Genomic DNA, 19,831 nt, shown 5'->3' on the forward strand with positions numbered 1-19,831 from the left:
CATGGTTGCAAACATCCAAGCAGAAGCACTTTTCATGACCAGGAACAACGTTTCTCAGCTCCATTTCCTCAAGTGACAATTGCAAAGCCGTCACTGTGTGCCTGACAGCAGTAATCTATAATGAACAAGCAGAGGGACGAACAAGAAAGACCTTTCCTTCTAGGCCTAAATTCTAGAGGTAACGAATCAAACACAAGTTAGACACTTTGCATGACAATGCATGGGGAGAAGAAAACAAAGCAATGGCGAGAAGCTGGGAGGGTTGATGCACCAGGAAGAGCAGAGAGCGCGAGCAAGTGATGAAGTCGGAAGGTAAGAGGGTGAAGGGGAATGGGAGAACCACATGGAGATTACTGTAAGAGCCTTCCAATCGATCAAGATGGACGAGGGTTTAACAGAACAGGAAAGCAGCTCTTCAGCACCAGCCGGCCTTTATAGAAAATGCAAGTTCAGCAAAGATCTCAATGCTACCTTACACCACCTAACCTCTAGGGTCAAAGATGAAAATGACACAGAATGCATATTTTAAGATTCTCCATAAAGCATCAATAATCAAGGCAGTATGGTGCTGTATAGATGTTTTTTTTTTTAAGTATACCATTTAATTGACCATTTACAATACTACAAAGAAAAATATCAGTGGAGAAAGAAAATATTTTCAATGAATATATTTTACGCTATCGTGCCTAAAAATGCAAAGACCACCCTTATCTCTCATTTAGTACTTTTAGGGGTTTATTTTTTTATGAAAAATGAGAATTTTAAAGTCTACAATAAGATGCAACTTCACTCCCGTTAGAAAATAAGATACAGACAAGCAGTTAGATAGGGAACACATAAGAGTTCCACTAAGAACCCTAGAACAGATGGACACAGCTTACGCTGTGGCTGGGGATTTTACTCAAGAGGGTAAAAATGTGTGTCCAAACAAACATGCATACAAATTATTATTATTGTATATTATTATTACAATAATATATTATTATTACAAACATATTATTGTAAATTATGTTTCATTTGTAATCGATACAAACTAGGAACAGCCAAAATGTCCATCCTTCAGTGAATGAGTAAACAACCTGTGATCTATCCATAACAAATAATCATTACTCAGTAACAGGAGTGAGTAGCAGACAGTTGATTCATTAAGAACATGGATGGATCACAAAGATACTATGTTACACAGTGTATGATGCCACTTGCATGGCCTCCTAGGAAGGGAATCCTCTATGCAAGGAGCTGTAGTACTTGCCAGCAGTGGTGGAGAGGGACTGAATGCAAAGGGGGTGACACAGGGAATTTTCATGGCTCATGGAGCTGCTCTGTGACATATTGCCATTGTGTCTATACAACTACACATTTCTCAGAATTACTAGAACTACATATTGAAAAGGATGATTTTTTTCCTCTCTATAATGAGAACAAAAGATAATCAGAGGAAAATACCTTGGCACTAACCAAGAGCTCTCTAATTGGACTTACGGCCCACTCAACAAGAGGGCGAGCATGCCTGGTATGGGAAACCTAGCTAACTATTCAGGGCTAATGAAGCATGGTTATTGGAGGAGAATCTACAACCACTAATTTACTAAATCAGCATAATCTTTAACAACAATCTATAAACACTTGTTCTTATACTCACAGAAGAGTGTAGTCTCTGCTCTTCATCAACGAAATTTCTCTTTGCAACAGAAGAGACCATTGCAGAAAATCACAACCAATCAAAATGCGATTGCAGAGCCCATTCCCATACATCTACAAAGTGCTCCCATACCTAAGGCTTAGGGAACACTTTGGAAGAATGGGTAGAATGATTGTAAGAGCCAGAGGACCAGGGAGTTTCCTGTGAGTTTGTGTCTCTTAGTAATATCAGAAGTCTCACCATCATGACTGCCCAAACACTAACTGAACAGGGATGATATCAATGAACACGTCAAACTAGAGGGAGAAAAGTCCACAAGGTCTCAACCTACATAAAGAACTATAGACAAGTGAGGAAAGGCGGGAACAGGAGACGTGGCTGCTCCTAGGGAACATATCAATTGGTTGTCCAGTGTCAAACCACTAGTCCTGAAAACATACATACTGGTAGTGTTATACAGACTGAACAGGTTATATTTAGGGACACACACACACACACACACACACACACACACACACACACACACACTAACAAAAAGGAAAGATGTGAATTTGAAAGAGAGCAGGAAGGGAAGAAAGGGTATATGGGAGGGTTTGGAGGGAGAAAAGGGAAGGAAGAGATGTTGTGATTAAATTATAATCTCCCAAAGGAAAAAAATAGTAGAAGGAAAGAAAAGTTTTGAAGAGTTTTGGAACTGGGGTAAGTGGGGTCAAGCAGTGTTTTAAAGATTTATTAATGTGTATAATTTGTTTGCATGGATATATTCTATGCACTACATGTATGCAGTTTTCACAAAGGCCAGAAGAGGGCATCAGATCCTCTGGAACTGGGGTTTCAGGTGGCTGTGAGCCACCATGTGGGTGCTGGGAAAAGAGCTCAGAGCAAAAAGTGTTGTGTACTGATGAGCCATCTCATCAGCCTCTCCATGTTTTAAAGACATTAAAAGTATAAGTGATAATACAGTAGGAAGAGGGAAGCTGATGACTCAGCAGTGTGAGGAAGGATCTAGCCAATGTGCTCGTGTCTATGAGGAAGGGAATCGGTTGCAAAGGTGGGGGAGGTCATCAGTTCTAGAAAACAGACTCTAGGTGACAATAACACAAAAGACAGAAGAGTATAAATAACATGCAGATAGGGCAGGTGGGGGACATGTCATAGTCACTTGAGGATATTCTCTTTCCCTTGTTCCTTTTCCTAGTGAAGTAAACAGTAGAGTCATCAGTTGGTAGTCATGATGGGAAGGACATGGGTACATGGGCAGATGCTTATCACTGGTTCTCTTGTTCCACCCACTTTCTCATCCCCTGCAGTGGAGGCCATCACTTGCCCACCTGAGTCAGCTTTACCACCAAACCTTGGCTAGGTCTCCCTAGCATTCTCTGTACACTGGTACCAGTAGATCAGAACAAACCTAAATTCTGCTTACTCCAGTCACCAATGGGTCCTGATATTAAGCTAAGTGACATTAAAGAAACTAATGATCACCAATATGCCATGCTTTTGTTTTCTATTATAAAATACTATTTTTTAGCACTTTGTTTTGTTTACTCTCTCAGAACTTGCTGATCAACTCTTACAATACTCTATTTCAATGAAAAAAAAATTAAGTCTATATCCTAACAAGCTATGTTTGAAAGGCTTAATATAAATGTACTGTTACCCTAAATTATCCAGAATTTGGTATTAAAGAAGGGCTATATTGGGTTGGGGATTTAGCTTAGTGGTAGAGCACTTGTCTAGCAAGCGCAAGGCTCTGGGTTCGATCCTCAGCTTAAAAAAAAAAAGGGCTATATCTAAACAGAAATACCTAGAGAGTTTGATAGACCATAGCCAACTGCACCAAAGAATCAATCAGGTGACCAGTTCTCATATAAGCATTGCCATGGCTGACACTATGCTGACACCATTGGGTAAAATGTCAGCTCTTCTCCTACAGTGAAAAGTTAGCAAACCATTCCAGTTAACACTTACATGTAACTCTGCTTTCACTTACCATTCTTTGCAACTTTTTAAAGTGTCTTATAACTAAGAAAATATCTGTTAAGATAAATTTATTGTGAATTTAATTCTGACCCAATTAATCAGTATGAAGTGACCAGGAAACTTTGATACACCCTGTGTTGGAAAAGTCAAGTAGCCCAGGATTACTGCCTGGAGTTAGACAGTACTGGTCAGGAGCAGGATATGCAAAGCTCTATCAAGGGACAAATGTATTCTGATGTCACCAAGACATTGTGGGAATGAGAAGACATACCTTCATCCTGAAGAAGGTGATGCTGGTTAGCAGGTCCACAGTGGACTTCAGGTCCTGCAGTCTCTCACTGTTGCTGGCAGGAAAATTTTCCTGGTTAAATAGGAAACAGGAATGGGTAAAGTTGCTGCTATTGGACCTTCAATGGGGAAATTAATAAAACAAGCTTACTGTGAAAAAAAAATGAAAGCAGGAGGTAGGTCATACCACAGTTAGAAATATTCTAGCACATTCTTAAATGTTATTTTAAAAAATGTTTTTTTTTTTAAATCACAGAACATTCTGAAAAACAGAAGATTTAGAAATATTCTGCTATCCATCTTAGAGAGCCACAGATTTTTATTCATCCTTAGGGTACCATTTTCTCCAGTGGTATAGCTACTGATGTGTTACCGTGCTCCAGTTAATAACCTCCCATCTACACTCAGACAAGAAACCCTAATTAAACTCAGTGGACCACACATGAAATGAAGACATGGCTGTAGGAGGGGGCTTGTGGAGAAGAAGGCTTCCAGCAGGAGAGAGAGTGTGGTGAAAGCGAGTAATGGAGGGGTGAAAATGATTAAATTCATCGTGTCAGTGCATCAAACTCACACGATAAAGTTTTAAAAACATACTATGTAATCATTTTTGCAATGTTAAAGTGTTAGTTCCTGCTTATAAAATACATTTTTCAGAGAAGAGAGGTTAGTATATATTGAAATCTTTTTATCCTTTTCCAAAGATCTCTAATTTTCAAAAATTACTTTGAATGTGGAACAGGTGGTAAGATTCACTTTTCAGTCACAAGGAAACTTCCAAAAGTGGAAAGTAAGATTGTATTTCAAGATCTGAACTATGATGAGTTTCAGATATGACTTTCTCCTTAGTGAGGTACATGGAGACAGGTCACTTAAAATGCAGGTATTTAGAATTCTGGAGGAAAAGCCAAGTGCCATCATGAAAATACTTGAAGGAACAGTGGGTTTTAACCTTGAGAAATTTCTCATCTTAACTGATGATTGTTTTCACATAGGTTTTCTACAGTCCTCAGAAAATCCCAGACTGAGTTCTGGATATTTCTTATGACTTTGAGCTGGCTTGGTGCCTAAATGATGGCGAATAAGTTGTGTTCAAGGCTCTTCTCAAATAGCGCCTATAGCAGGCTAGAATGTCGATGACTGTCTTCTTATAATGACATTAATTCCAATATACAACTGGACATTGACACAATTTAGATTGTAATTTCCAGAAATAGGTAATGTAATTATCTGTCTATCTATCTATCTATCTATCTATCTATCTATCTATCTATCTATATCCATCCATCATATATCACCTATCTATAAATTATTAAGGGACTAATTAAAATGAATGCAGGAGATGCATATATGCAAATAAGAAAACATTCAAATAAACTGTTAATGGATATAAGGTATAAAAAGCATCTAAAATTGTGATGACAGGTGTTTTGTAACTAAATTTTCAAAATGAATTTTCAAAGCAAGGCTGGACCTTGAGTTCACTTGATAAATCCGCTCAGGGCCACTCCACCAGATGGTTATTAAAAATTCCAATATTGAGCTGCACACACACAAAGTACTGTTATTGTTAGGGTTTATGTGCACACAGAGTATGAGAACAACAAAAGCTGTCTTGAGGATTGCTTCCAATGTGTCAGACTCAAAATCAGCATGTTTACTTTTCCATTACAGGATGGGTAATGATATACTGTGGTGAGAAATCACCTGGAGCAAAGACAGTGATCTTAAGGGAAATCATGTTGTACCTACCCTGTACTTCGACAGGTCAATCCTTAAAGAGTTATGCAGCTGGTCCAGTAGTTTTATGAATTTTTCCCTCTGTACCAAGAAAACACAAGACAGAGAGATGGAAATAAGCAACCATCCTTAATGCAATCCCCTCAGCCATGAGAGCCACTGTTCCCATTCTACAGAGACAGGGAGCATTGATGTCAACAGCTGCCCAAAGTCACAGAAGTGCACAAACCACAGGACACAACAGTGGCCCAGACTCCATCTCTGGGTCTCTGACACCATTCCTGCTCTTCATGGAAGTCACCTACCTCTGTATGATAAGAAATGGTGCAGTTGTCCTACCAGAGTATCTGGAGTTCATCTGAAGAAAAATGAATTTCCATCATTTCTCTTTATAATGACTCATAGCACTGCAGTGTGTCAGCAGAAGAAAACAAGCTCACCCTTTGTTTTAATTCTGCATATTACCATGGGCCCCCAGAAAATTATTGACAGATTTATTAATTTCTAGCCATGGGGATAGAACATTTGGTATGTGTAAAAACAACAAAAAAAGCTGTTTTAAAATACATTTTCTGTTGGGGAGCAAGCATAGACTGGGTAATCTGAAGGAACTGATTGCTTTTAAAGGACTTTATTATTTATCCATGCAAATACTATAAAATTTGAGCCCTTACTTCCCACTGATGCCACTGGGGTTATGTCAGTATGGAACTGTGCTCTTCATGGAAGTATTTGGCTTGGGAGAGCATGGAGTTGTGTTTGTAAATACAAGGTTGGAATCAGATACATCTAATACAAACAAAGAGAAAACATCAAAGTCACATACACACACACACACACACACACACACACACAATCTATAAGTGATGCCTTGATTTTGATTCCTGTCACTGTGATAAAATAAATACCCGAAAAAACAGCTTAGGGAGAAAGTGTTTATTTTAGTTCACAGTTCTAGGTTACAGTCTATCATTGCAAGAAAGTCGAGGTCACATGAATTTTAAACAGCTGGCCACATCCACAGTTAAGAACAGAGAGCATGCATGCTCAGCTTTCTTTCTCCTATTCTTTTTCCAAAGTCCATGATCCAGGGAATAGTGCTGCCCACTCTTAGACTGAGTCTTCCTACATCAGTTCCTGTAATCAAGGCAACTTTCCCTACAGACATGCCTGCAGGCCAGCCTGATCTAGACTGAAATTCCTTTCCTAGCTGATTCTACCTTGTATTAAATTAGTAATTGGAACAAAACCATATCAGGTAGTAGACTCTCCACTGTTCTGGCGTTCAGTTTTCTCATAAAAGTATAAAACAATGAGTGGGTTCAGGAATGACTGGGCAGGGGTAGACAAGGATTTCAGTTTACATCAGTAGTCTATAAATACCAAATTGCATTTTGCAGAGTATTGGCAAAAGAGAATCTTTCCTTAATTTGGGAAATAGATGTATGGGTACATAACTTTTACTCTTTGAAGTTGCTGATTTTAATGGAGTCACAGCTGAACAGAAACATAAGTTGATGAATTTTGACCACTTTCCACTAGATTAAAGGTTCAGAATTTTCAGTAAAGTGCCATTATCAGAATCATACAGTAGTGAACAAAGGTTAAGCACTGTCCCTATCCTTACTCCTATGGAGAAAACGTGGATGCAGAACTTGTAAACTTTGCCTCCTAGAGGTTTCTGAAGCAGGCAAAGTTCATCTTGTCCAGCCAAACTTCTGAGATATGCAGATGAGCTGAGCATCTTAGCTATTCTATTGCCTGTCTCAACCACATGTTCCTGGGGAGGCAGCAAGCCATGTTGCGATTTATTACACCCCCACCACTTCCATCCATTTTTATATGAAAAATAAAGATGAAAGAGTTGCTACAACAGAGAGTTCAGGGCCACAGTAAAGTTAATCACTCAGGTGCCTATAAACATCAATCTCACAAATCATCAAGACAGCTGACCTGACTGTTGAACTGTGCCTTGCCCCAAATCACTGATCCCATTCCACTCAGCAGGGCTGGCTGAGCTGGTAGCTGCTCAGCATCTCTTTCTCTCTACTGCTTTTCAATAAGAGAATTTCATGTGGTGAATATACCCAGCAAGAAATGCTTGCCTTCCCAGACTTCCTTAGAGAATGGCAGGTGGCAAGCAATGTCTTGGACAAAGAGACACACTGAGTTTATTAAGGAGAAAGAACTTGGTTTTCTTTTATTAATTAACTACTGATTGGTAGGATCTGTCCATGTTACCAATGTTTAATAAAGAATTCTTTATTGAGTGCAGCTTTTAGTCTTATTTTTCTTTACTCTTAGTGATTCTCTTTAGTTGTGAAGGTCTAGATGATAAAGCTCAGTTTATACCTGCAGAGTGAGAGGCTAAGCAAATGAGAGACCCATATGCTATTAGAATTCCCATGTCTGTCCTATCTATCCATATGTGTGCATGCACATATCTGTGTTTGAGCATATGTGTATACAGGCATGTGTGGAGGCCAGGGGACAACCTTGGGTATCATTCCTCATTCCTCACCACATGCCGTTTTCCTTTCTTGAGATGGGATCTCTCACTAGCCTGGAACTTACCAAGTGGACTAGGATGGCTTGCAAGAGCTCAGTGATCCACCTGTTTCTTCTTCCTTAATACTGGATGTCTTAGTTACTTTTTTATGACTGTGATAAGACACCATGACCAAGGCAGATTATAGAAGAGTTTATTGGGGGCTTACAGTTTAAGAGGGTAAATCTATGACCATCATGGTGGGGAGTATGACAGCATGCAAGCATCTCATTGGAGAAGTAGCTGAGAGCTTACATCTAAGATAACCATTAGGTAGAGAGAGAGAGTGTGTGCACTAAATGGGAATGGTATGGGTCTTTGAAACTTCAAAGCCTGTCTCCAGTAGCACACCTCCTCCAAAAGGCCATATCTTCTAATCCTTCTCAAAGAGTTCCACAAACTGTAGACTAAGCATTCAAATACATGAGGCCTTGGGGGCCACTCCCATTCAAAACCACCACACTGGGATTACAAGCATGTGCCATTACACTTGACATCTTACATAGGTTCTAGGATCAAACTCAGGTCCTTGTGTTTACAAGACAAAGTAATTTACTGACTGAGCCATCTCTTCAGCCCCTACCTATAGTTTAAAAACATTACAACCCTGAGCTATACTATCCCAGTGTTCCTTGCCCCTAGGGTTAGGTTATGTATGGCAGAATCGTCTTTAGCTGGACTTGTGTCTGTGACATTCTATCTTTTGGGGATGATCAGAATTCTGACTGAAGCAACTCTCAGATTTCTTCTCCCCACCCTGGTTTCCAGGACTCTGCTGGAAATTTTACATGCAAGGAAGAAAGAAAAGTGGAGAGAGAAATCTGCTGGGCTTGTTGTCACAGACTCCCAAATCACATCTGATGAAGCAAAATTAAAAGTGTTCTGTTGATTGAATTTTCAAAGAGATTCTTTAAACAGCAGGGACAGCTTGGGATGTAATTTTGTTTACTGTATTTCTGTTTAACTACAGTGAGATGGCCTTTGAGACAGCTGAGGGTCTACTGTCTGCATGACATGTTCTGAGGAATAAGTAAGAGACAGGGTGTTTAAAACATGTTCCTCCCAAGGGTCATGGCACCACATTGGGAACAGCCTCATTATTCAGATCTTTAGTAGGTAAGATCATACTTGTTTGGAAGGGAAATCATGATAACAATACTAGATATTATCATTTATCAAAACTTCCGGTGTACTTAGATGGTTAAAGTACTAAGGCCAGTGGCCAGCAAGCTATCTGAAGAGACCTGGAGCATAAATATGTTTGACTTTGGGGATTCTTTCACTATTCCAATCTGTCACTGTGGCATGATAGCCTTTGCTAGGTGATATACCAGTGATTTAGACATGGGTATTTTTCAATAAAACTTTATTGATGAATGGCAAAATTGTAATTTTATGTAGTTCTCATGTATCACAAGATCATAATCTTCTTTTGTTTTTGAAATACCATTTAAATGCATAAAATCATTCTTAATTCATGAGCTGTACAAAAACTAATAGGTGGGTTGGACTGGACTCATAAGCAGAGGGAAGACTCATGAAGGGGGAATGGTTACCCCATGAGTACATGTTTAGAAAGCCTCCCACTCCCCAGGATTCTGGGAATGGTGAGAAGAAAAGTTCCTGTTAGGATGGGTACCAGCCTCCACACAACCTCAGCTTCTTTATCCACTTTCCATCTTACAGTGTGGTCGAACTAACTTAGATAGAAACTGCTCAAGTTTCAGGGCCTTCACCTGCTTCAGCACCTCTTGGAGAGATCCTGACTATGTACTCATGTGATCTTAGGTTTGTGAAAGAATGTCAGAAATAAGAAAAAGAATATGCTGACATGGGCTGGCAATTTTTCCACACAGATCCATCAAAACCAACCACTAAGGAAGAAGAGAAACATTTCAAATAGAATATTTAAGGGATATTAATAATTTTGTATAATTGTTAATCATAAAAATATAGTGAGGATATCTTTGTATTTCTTATTGATTTGAGATTTCATCTTATATCTATCAGAATTGGTGAGTTAAAAACCACAAGTGACAGCACATGTTGGAGAGGCTATGGAGCAAGGGGAACACCCCTCCATTGCTGGTGGGAGTGTAAACTTGTACAGCCTCTTTGGAAGTCGGTGTGGTGGTTTCTCAGAAAACTGGGAATCAACCTACCACAAGACCCAGCTATTCCACTCTTGGGCATAGACCCAAAGGATGCTCAATCATACAAGAAGGACACTTGCTCAACTATGTTCATAGCAGCATTATTCATAATAGCCAGAACCTGGAAACAACCTAGATGTCCCTCAACAGAGGAATGGATAAAGAAAATATGGTACATTTACACAATAGAATATTACTGAGTATTAAAAACAGGACACCAAGAAATTTGAAGACAAATGGATGTAAGTAGAAAAAATAAAGCTGAGTGATGTAACCCAGACTGAGAAAGACAAACATGGTATGTACTCACTCATAAGTGTATATTAGCTATAAAATAAAGGATAACTATGCTACAATCCACAGACCCAGAGAAACGAGGTAACAAGGAAGGTTCATGGGAGTACATCCAGATCTCCCTGGGAAGCAGAAATAGAAGAGATTTTGTGAGTGGACTGAGGGCAGGTGAGGATGGAAACATGAGTGACCAGGTTGGGGGAAACAGAGGGAGAGAGTGCTGAGAGGGGCTTCTGGGGGGCATTTCAGGATTGGGTAGAAGCTTGGTGCAGCGTAATCTCCCAGGAGTCTGTAGGGAGAACCCCAGCTTAGACTCCGAGCAACAGCAGATAACTAGCCTGAACTGGCCATCTCCTGTGACTACACTGGTCCCTGGCCCAAATGTCATCAGAGAGGTGCCATCTAGCAGCTGATGGAGGCAGACGCAGAAACCCATAGCCAAACAAGAGGCAGAGTTTGGGAATCCTGTGGAGGAGAAGAAAGGAGTGTAGTAGCCAGAGGGGTCTTGGACACCACTGGAAGGCTCACACAGTTAACTAACCTGGGCTTATTGGGGCTCACAGAGACTGAACTGACAACCAGTGAGTCTGCATGGGACTGACTGAGGCACTCTGCATAGATGTTACAGTTGTGTAGCTTGGTCCTCTTGTGGGACTCCTAACAGTGGGAACTGGGGCTGTCTCTGACTCTTTTACTGGATTTTGGGACCCTACTCCTCATACTGGGTTGCCTTGCCCAGTCTTAATTCATGGAGAGGTGCTTAGTCTTACTGTAACTTGATATGCCATGTTTTATTGATAGTCATAGGAGAGCTGCCCTTTCCTGGATGGAGATGGAAGAGGAGGGTTTTGGAGGGTGGGAGCAGGGGAGACTGAGGCTGGGATGTATAGCATGAATCATAAAGAGTCTTATTAATAAAATCAAACCTGAGGCCAGTTATTGGGGTGAATGCTGGAAGATCAGAGAAGCAGAACAAGCCACAGCTACCTTATACCAGTTCCTCAGCTGATCCTGTTTCCTCAGACTGCAAGCTTCTGAGTCCTCATCCCAATGGCTTTCAGCTGAACTGTTGCTCAAAAGCCTAAAAGCTTAACCAGCCAGATGCTTCTAGTTTCTGGTCTTCATGCCTTATATATCTTTCTACTTTCTGCCATCACTCCCTGGGATTAAAGGCTCACTTCTTGGGATTAAAGGCGTGTGTCACCATGCCTGGCTGTTTCTAATGTGGTCTTGAAGTCAGAGATTCAGAGGGATTTCTGCCTCTGGAATGCTAGGATTAAAGGTGTGAGTGCCACCATTTTCTAGCTGCTGTATCTAGTGGCTGTTCTGTCCTCTGACCCCAGATAAACTTATTAGGGTGCACAATATTTTGGGGAACATAATACCACCATAGGGATGTAAATTAATGGATGCATAAAAAATAAAAATTAAAAAAAATGTGAAGATAAAGTCTAGATTAGAATTTAAAAATCCTGATCTACTCTTTGATGTGAAAGACTGAACAATCTTTCTTTCCTGTAAAAATACTTCAGAAATTTTGTCACACAAAGAAATCATCAAATAACATATAGTTAGGATCCATAGAAGAATGGATGGTGTGAAAGGCAGTGAATGGAAACATTCACTTTCCTTTCCTGGAGTTTGTACTACTAATGGTGTCTGTCACAAATGTTAATTTTACAATGAATTTCCTAGTGAAAAACTTATATTCTTCTTAAAGAGTATCCTGTGAAGCTGTGTGTAAGTTTTCCAAACAAAAACTTAATTGTGTCTGTCCAAACCACTGATCTGGTAAATCGTGAAGAAACAGTGATGGGGTGTTCAAGAACACTGGCTCCTCTTGCCGAGGGTCTATGTTTGCTTGCCAGCACCCATGTGCAGTGGCTCACAACCACCTGTGACTCCAGCTCTAGGGGATCTGACTCCCTTTCTGTGTGTGCGTGTGCACACACACACACACACACACACACACACACACACACTTTAAAAATCTTTTTAAAAGGAAACAATCTAACAATCTTTTCCTAAGTAGTCTTCCCATTTATTCCCCCTTTGCCTCACACTTCATTTCGCTACTGACTAGACTTGGTGTCACATTGCCACACCAGGGTCATCAGCACACTGGCCTTTCACTAGGCTGCTGTCTGGGACCAGTACTGGGATTCTCTCTCTTCTTTCCTTCCAGCTCAGAGACTCAACACCAATGCTTTTCTCCTCTGAGCTCTTTCCATCAGGTTCCCGTAATGATTGTAGTTTCTGCCTATCGGGTGTATGTGTTCTGGCTCCTGTGTTTGGAAGTAGACATGCAATGTGCCTGCCCTCTGCCCGCCCCCCACCCCCTGCCCCCCTTCTTGGTTTATTCCTGCAACAGATCAAGTTACAGCCACTTGTTTTCCAGTCTCCTGTCACCAGTGTGGGGATTTGGGAAAGACATGACAGGATGGACACTGCCTTGTTCCTTACATTTCTGATGTTATGAAAGCTTATCTTACAAATCAAGGCATTTGGAATTATCATGGAGGAGGCTCTCAAAGTCCTTCAGATGATACTGCAAACATTTTTTTTTGTTAAGTGCTTTCTACTTAAAGTTTCTAAACTGGTGTTTATATCGCAACTAAACCTATGTCAGATGTATGCAGTCAATCTCTCCCCTCTTCAGCATTCCCTGTACATAGGTCCTTCTCCATCAGAAATCCTGTATCATACCACATATTATATGTTATAATCCTATAACATACCCTGCATATTAAAAATTCAGTCAAAATATCTTAGTGTCTATAGAAGTCTCCCAGCAAACCAATATCAACCTTTAAACCACTTTGCCCTTTATTCTATATATTCTATTGAGTAGATGGACTGCCCTTATGCATACTTTAAAAAAGATTTTTTTTTTTAGATCTGTGTATTTGTGTATGTGCCTGTGAATGTAGGTACCTGAGGAAGTCAGAGACATTGGATCCACTTGGTTCTGGATCCACCTGGAGCTGGAGTTATAGGCGATATGATTCACCCAACATCTAATGTGGCTAAACGGAACCTAATGGGTCCTTTGCTAGAGAAGTCCATTCTTTTACCGCTAGGCCATCTCTCCAGGCTTTTTTTCCCCCCAAGGGCTTCTCTGTGTAGCTCTGGAACTAGCTCTGTAGACCAGGCTGATCTTGAATTCATAAAGTATGCCTGCCTCTTCTCTGGACTCTTATGTACACTTTTCAATTTACTTTGTATCTTCAGTTCTCCTTCATATTTACTAAATTTCCCTTGTATTTACTGAAATATCTCACAAAGTCCGTTGTTGTTTTCCTTGGGCTTTGAACTCACTATTTATCATTCCTTTGTCAAGCTTTTAGGAACCCCAGAAGACCATCTGTCTCCAAGGATTTGTAAATATTCCAGAAACTTCTGTGAGACTTACTACATTTGAGAGTTATTTGTGTTTACTTTCCACACTTCTGAGATTATCCCATTGGAGTCTAAACCTCAGAGAGTCAAAGTCGAAGTGGATCTTTCTTCCCTTGGAGCAGCTGCTACAGTAGCTGACAGGGTTGCCAAACAAGCTCAAAGAACGAGTAGGCAAGAAATGACCAGGAGTGGGCTGGGGGTGGGGCTACGTGCCATGCCTGGGGAGTGTAAGACTGGGAAAAAGGCTTCTCCATGTAGCCCTGGCTGTCCTGGAAGTCTCTATATAAACCAGACTGGGTTTGAACTCAAGAGATCTGCCTGTCTCTGCCTTCTGAGTGCTTGGTCTAAAGGTGTGTACCACCATGTCTGGCTTGAACAAAGCTTTTCAAATGCACTCTGTTTGGGAGATTTGAAAAATCTGGGTTATACCTTAAAGAAGGTTAAAGAAGTGACTGTGTAACCGCCACTGTACCTGGAGTATCTCCTTTAGTCCTCAGGTGTATACGAACTCAGGGCTCCAAAGTGGAGGCAGGAGATAGTAGAGTTTATATATTTGGTTTAGGAAACAAGATTATACTCCACAGTGAGAAAAATACACAACCACATGTCTGACCTCCATTCAATCCAGTTATGGTTTGATCAAACGTTTCACTGTTTTTGTTTCTTTTCTACAGATGTTATTTGATTTACAAAATAAAGTTTGCTATAAGCACATTGTTACTGGGATGTGAAATGTGCCGAAACCAACACATTTTCTTCTCTCTGGGTCAGTGTGAAGTAAGGGGGCATAGCATCCAATTTTCCTCCAGGTGGCTTTTATGGCAGATGTTAATCACGTAACCACATCTTCTCAGAGGCAGAAAGGCTCAGTGTTCTGCAGACCTGGCTTGTTCTCCACAGTGCACATGGGCAGAATAGAAGCAGAGCCATTTCATAACACAGCATGGTTTACATTATAGACAAAGTCCCAAGACAACAGGTTCTGTTTCCAAGGTGACGCCTTTATTGCAAAAGTCTCCTCTGGTTTAGAATTTGGCCATCACAGTATTTTGTTGAACTAGCTCCAGAATATTCTTCAGTCCCAGTTCCTGAAAAAGTTCATCTATCTAACAGTAGTAGTTGACAGGGTATTACTTATACTGTAGGTAAGGAGGGACATACCTTTTGTACCTCATATAATCCTCCTAATTTGCATATTAGATTATGGATTCTTAAATCTCATTTGATCCTTACCTCAAGTTTGGAAAGAATGTCATACTAAGACTCATTTTACTCTCTGAGCAGGTTGAGGAACTGAGGTTTGGATGACAGAAGGGACTTGATGACAGCCATCATTAAACCTGCTGTCCACAGCCCCAAAGTTGTCCTCTGGTACTCAGGTTTCTTTTGCTATATTTTAAATGTACTTATCTCTTCCTTGAAGAATCGCCCCACACAATATATGCATGGTCTCCCTCTTGGATGCAAAGGACAGAACCCAGTCCACCCAACAGCCTGTGTCTTTCTATATGTTGTTCTTCGGTTGTTTTTATTATATGATACAAATCCCACATTTGATTTCTATAACAATAACAGATGAGCCAATGAAAGTATCCTCAGTGAACCTGACTGGAAATGTAGGGGAGACTGGAAAGGCAGGGAAGTACTAACTATGGTGTTTTAGGAGGTATTTTCTTCAGTAAAGTTTAGTCTTTGCTGTGAAAAAGGAAAGGACATTGTAATACATGCCCGACAGCATCACTGACCATCACTGCTTCCTCCCAGATGCCCTGGCCAGACTCCAGGAATCTGCCCTGTTTCTTCCCTAGTCCCTCAGTGGCTCCATTCTCAGACAACAAGGGCCATCCATTCTGCTGATTTTGTGCCTGGAAAGCTCTGGAATCTCCTCTTCTATTTTTATCTTCACTAATCCCATCTCTTCCAACTTTACTCTTAATTTACACCTCATTTCCATTTGATCAGTGTCAGTTATATCTCAATAAGTATCAAATAGGCCTCTGAAAACCTCTGTGTTTTTTACTTCCCAGCATACCCCCATGCCTCTGGGTACTGCCGGCAGGTGTCTGTGGGAAGGTACAGATCTTCATAGATCCAGCACTCTTTCCTTCCAGGGAGTATCAATGAAGACAGCTGCACACTGATTACTATGGGGCTCTATCTAAACAGAGTGAACCACAAATCTGTAAACATATAGCATGTCATATAAAATTCCAGACCACTCTTATAAAATGTATCTTCTGCTAGTACAAAACATCAATCCAGACACAGAGAATCATTCAGTGAGTCCTGCTGTGTGTCAAAGCTCTTCATTAAAATTATTTCAGACAAACCTTGAGTTGCAGAACATAAGACTAAGTTACCCCTTGTTTCTCTGTAGTAAGATTCTGGAACATTTTCTTCCTCGGTTAAATAAATATTCATACCCCTTTTCCATAGGGTCCTAGATCAGACTTTTCTTTTTCATGTTAGGTTATGAGGACACATTATATACTAGATATAATTTAATGGGAGTAAGGTGGGAATGAAGAGAATATATGAGGTCTAAAGTCCCTTGAAAATCCAAAAACTATAAACTAGTTGAAAATTTAGAGTCCCCAAAGTAATCACACTTACCCCAAAGTTTGTAGCAGCAAAGCGATCTGAGGCAGAAACTTGCACATTAGTGGAGACAGTTGTGTGAGCATAGAAGGCGTTGATGTTCGCCAACAGGGCACTCATGACTGCAGGGACACCCGGGCACATGTACTTAGAAGACAGACATGAAAAGTGCCTGGAAAAACAAGACATACAGTGTTTTTAAAATGGAAACTAATTCACATACAAGCACATCTTCTCTATATCTATGAAAAGGAGCAAAAGCTCCTACAGTCTCTGACTGGAAGAGCAGACATGTTCAGCCTCTTAGAAATCTCGTATTCACACCTGTGATGTAGCTTAATTAGAATGTGACTTCTCATGGGGTTAAAGACAGTCTCTTTAAACTGCATGGGTGCTAGGTGCTAAAAGCCAAGGCCAGTTCCCAGCAAAGCTCAGAGTGCTGGAACAAGTGAGGTCTCAGGGTGATTCTCACTCCCTCAACCCGGCCTTCAGTTGTTTAGTGGCCTAACATGCCACATTCCACACAAATACTCATTTGCTTCTGTCTGCTCCTCAGGTTGCCTTCTGTTTGCAGCAAGAGGCTCCTCTTTCACTCACACTGCTTCCCCTCCTCCGCTTCACCTGACTTGAGTGGCACTTCTGAAGTTGTCCAGGCTTCAAGGGCCTCTATCAGCCATTCTGTTCACTTTGTGACAGACAGGATTCAATTAGACGGACAACTGAATTATGCCAGTCCTGTACACAGAGGCTCTCAGTGGAAACCTGGAATACTCGAATCATTTACAACCCCAAAGCATCAAGTGCTTTATCCTGTTCCTTTTCTTAAGGAAACTTGTCTCATGTGAACTCGATCAAAAGACTGGCAAGCTGAAAGTGTAGCTTATGATAAATCTGAAAGATAAAACACACACAGCAGAGAAGAGTCTTTTTATGGAAGTTGAGCCCATTTGCCCAGCTGTTTTAGTCATTTATCTCCCACTTAGGCAATTCTGCATTGTGTGTTAATGAATGCCAAGATGGGCTGTGTGTACATGAAGGCATGTCATGAGTGGCATCCCACAAAGCAATCCAGAAGCAATCCTGAAAACTGTGGCCTTGTTTAGCTCTCAGCTGGATTCCTACACCTCTTCCCTGACACTTAGCTGGTGAAAGCAGGTTGAAGTTGTGGTCCTTGAGAATCAGAAGTGACAACTTATATCCTAAGAGTTATACGGTATCTGTCTTTTAACCCTGGAGATATAAATGCATTTATGTTTTAAAATGATCATTTCTGAGCTTATTAAAATTTATTAATATCCACCAAGAACAGCACTAATGGGAGCCAGTGATCTGGCTCAGTGGGCAAGGGCACTAGCTGCCACACCTCACAAGCTGAGCTCCACGCTGGAGCCCACGTGGGAGAAGGGGAAAACTGATGGCTTTAAGTTGTCCTCTGACCTCCACATACATGCCTTGTGGCACACGCATAATCCCCACACACATTTGTATACACATACATCCCCACACAAAATAAATAAGTAAAATGTAATTCAAAAATTTAAAATGAATAGTGCAACAAGGCAATATTATAAAAATCTCTCTCTCTCTCTCTCTCTCTCTCTCTCTCTCTCTCTCTCTCTCTTTGGTTTTTCAAGACAGGGTTTCTCTGTGTAGCTTTGTGTCTTTCCTGGATCTTACTTGGTAGCCCAAGCTGGCCTCGAACTCACAGAGATCCGCCTGGCTCTGCCTCCTGAGTGCTGGGATTAAAGGCGTGCACCATCACCGCCCAGCATAAAAATATTTCTTACAAGACTAGAGCTTTGACTGGACCTCCCAGACAGAATTAATGACATCTTGAAGTCACAGAAGACTGAAGGCGGCTATATGACTGTAGACTCAGCCTGCTTGTTTAACCTGCTTTTCAGAGAACAATGCAATCCTCAACCTTACTTGCCTTGGATTTTCCATGTAATCAGATTTTACAATGCAAGCTAGTACACAGCTGTAATCTTAAATTATGTACTTTTCTATGCCCCTGACCCAGAACAGTGTGTTTGTGCCATTTGCTGAAAGCAGCAAATCCAGAGGTTGAAAGCAATCTTCTAAAATGAATATCTTCTATAACGTTAAACACAACATTTCGGTATTGGTTGATAGACAAGGACATTTGTAATACTGTTTGTCATCTGGGTCATTTGGGTGGCAGCTGGAGTCAGTGACTTAACCCCTTGTAAAAACAATTAAAGATTTCTGTAAACTATCCCATCTCTCACCATGTGATGCTTGCTTTCTATGATGTTCAATAAAAGAGAGAGAGAAAAAAAAGGCCCTTTGTTAGGGACAGAAACACATAGACACACAGAAACAGACAGACATAGACAGTCACATGACACTTTCACAGACAGATACACATGAACACACACAGGCACAGTCACACAGAAGACACACACAGGGACAGTCACAGATAAAGGCACAAGGACAGATTCACGAGACAACCTTCAGGCAGGCACAAACTCAGACTCATGCAAAGAGTACAGAATATACAGGGAGCCCGAAGCAGATAACTCAAATCTCTACCCACTCTGGGCTAAATGACGTCAAGAGGAAATGTTTCTATTTCTTTCCTTAATGTGAGGTTGATGCATTATTGTTGGCTTGGAGTTAATCATTAATGCACTTAATCCACACAGAATACCACAAATGACATAAAAATTATTCCAGGAAAAAATTTTAAAACCTTAAAGTGAGGCCACCATGTTTCTCCTTGACCCCCAAATTTCACAAAATTAGATTTGCTAGACTCTAGTCATAGGCCAAGATTTATGGAATATTAAATGACTAAATATGACAATTTGGGAGACAATAAACGGAAAATAGATGTATCTAGGAAGAAGTAAAGACATGACATCATAGTCAATTGCCACAAGAGCAATGCAGTCTTTTGTTTCAAAATAATATAGCCAGGAAGCAACACAGCTCATTGGGTTAGGCACTTGTCAGCCAGCCTGAGGACCTGAGTATAATCCCCAGGACCCACATGGAGAAGGAGAGAACCAGCTTCCACAAGTTACCCACTGGCCTCCTCACACATGGCATGGCAGGCACTCTTGCAATAAATGAATAAAATGTAGCCAAAATTAAAACAAACCCATACAGCCAGATTGCTCAGGATTTATTTCTTTCAGCTGTCTCCTGTAGTGAGCTGGG

At 40.7% G+C, this 19,831-nt stretch overlaps 1 protein-coding gene across 5 annotated transcripts in view; it reads right to left on the reverse strand.

Moving 5' to 3' along the window:
* The window catches only part of Unc13c (unc-13 homolog C), a 427,893-nt gene that overhangs the window by 175,409 nt on the left and 232,653 nt on the right, over window positions 1-19,831 (reverse strand). For all 5 annotated transcript variants that reach the window (XM_036192012.1, XM_036192007.1, XM_036192008.1 and 2 more), the window contains 3 exons: window positions 16,661-16,817; window positions 5,666-5,734; window positions 3,897-3,986 (listed from right to left, as the gene is read on the reverse strand). In XM_036192012.1, coding sequence (XP_036047905.1) covers window positions 3,897-3,986; window positions 5,666-5,734; window positions 16,661-16,817 — 316 coding nt within the window. The remainder of the gene's footprint in view (window positions 1-3,896; window positions 3,987-5,665; window positions 5,735-16,660; window positions 16,818-19,831) is intronic.

Source organism: Onychomys torridus, chromosome 7 (assembly GCF_903995425.1).
Source record: "Onychomys torridus chromosome 7, mOncTor1.1, whole genome shotgun sequence".
NCBI lineage: Eukaryota > Metazoa > Chordata > Mammalia > Rodentia > Cricetidae > Onychomys > Onychomys torridus.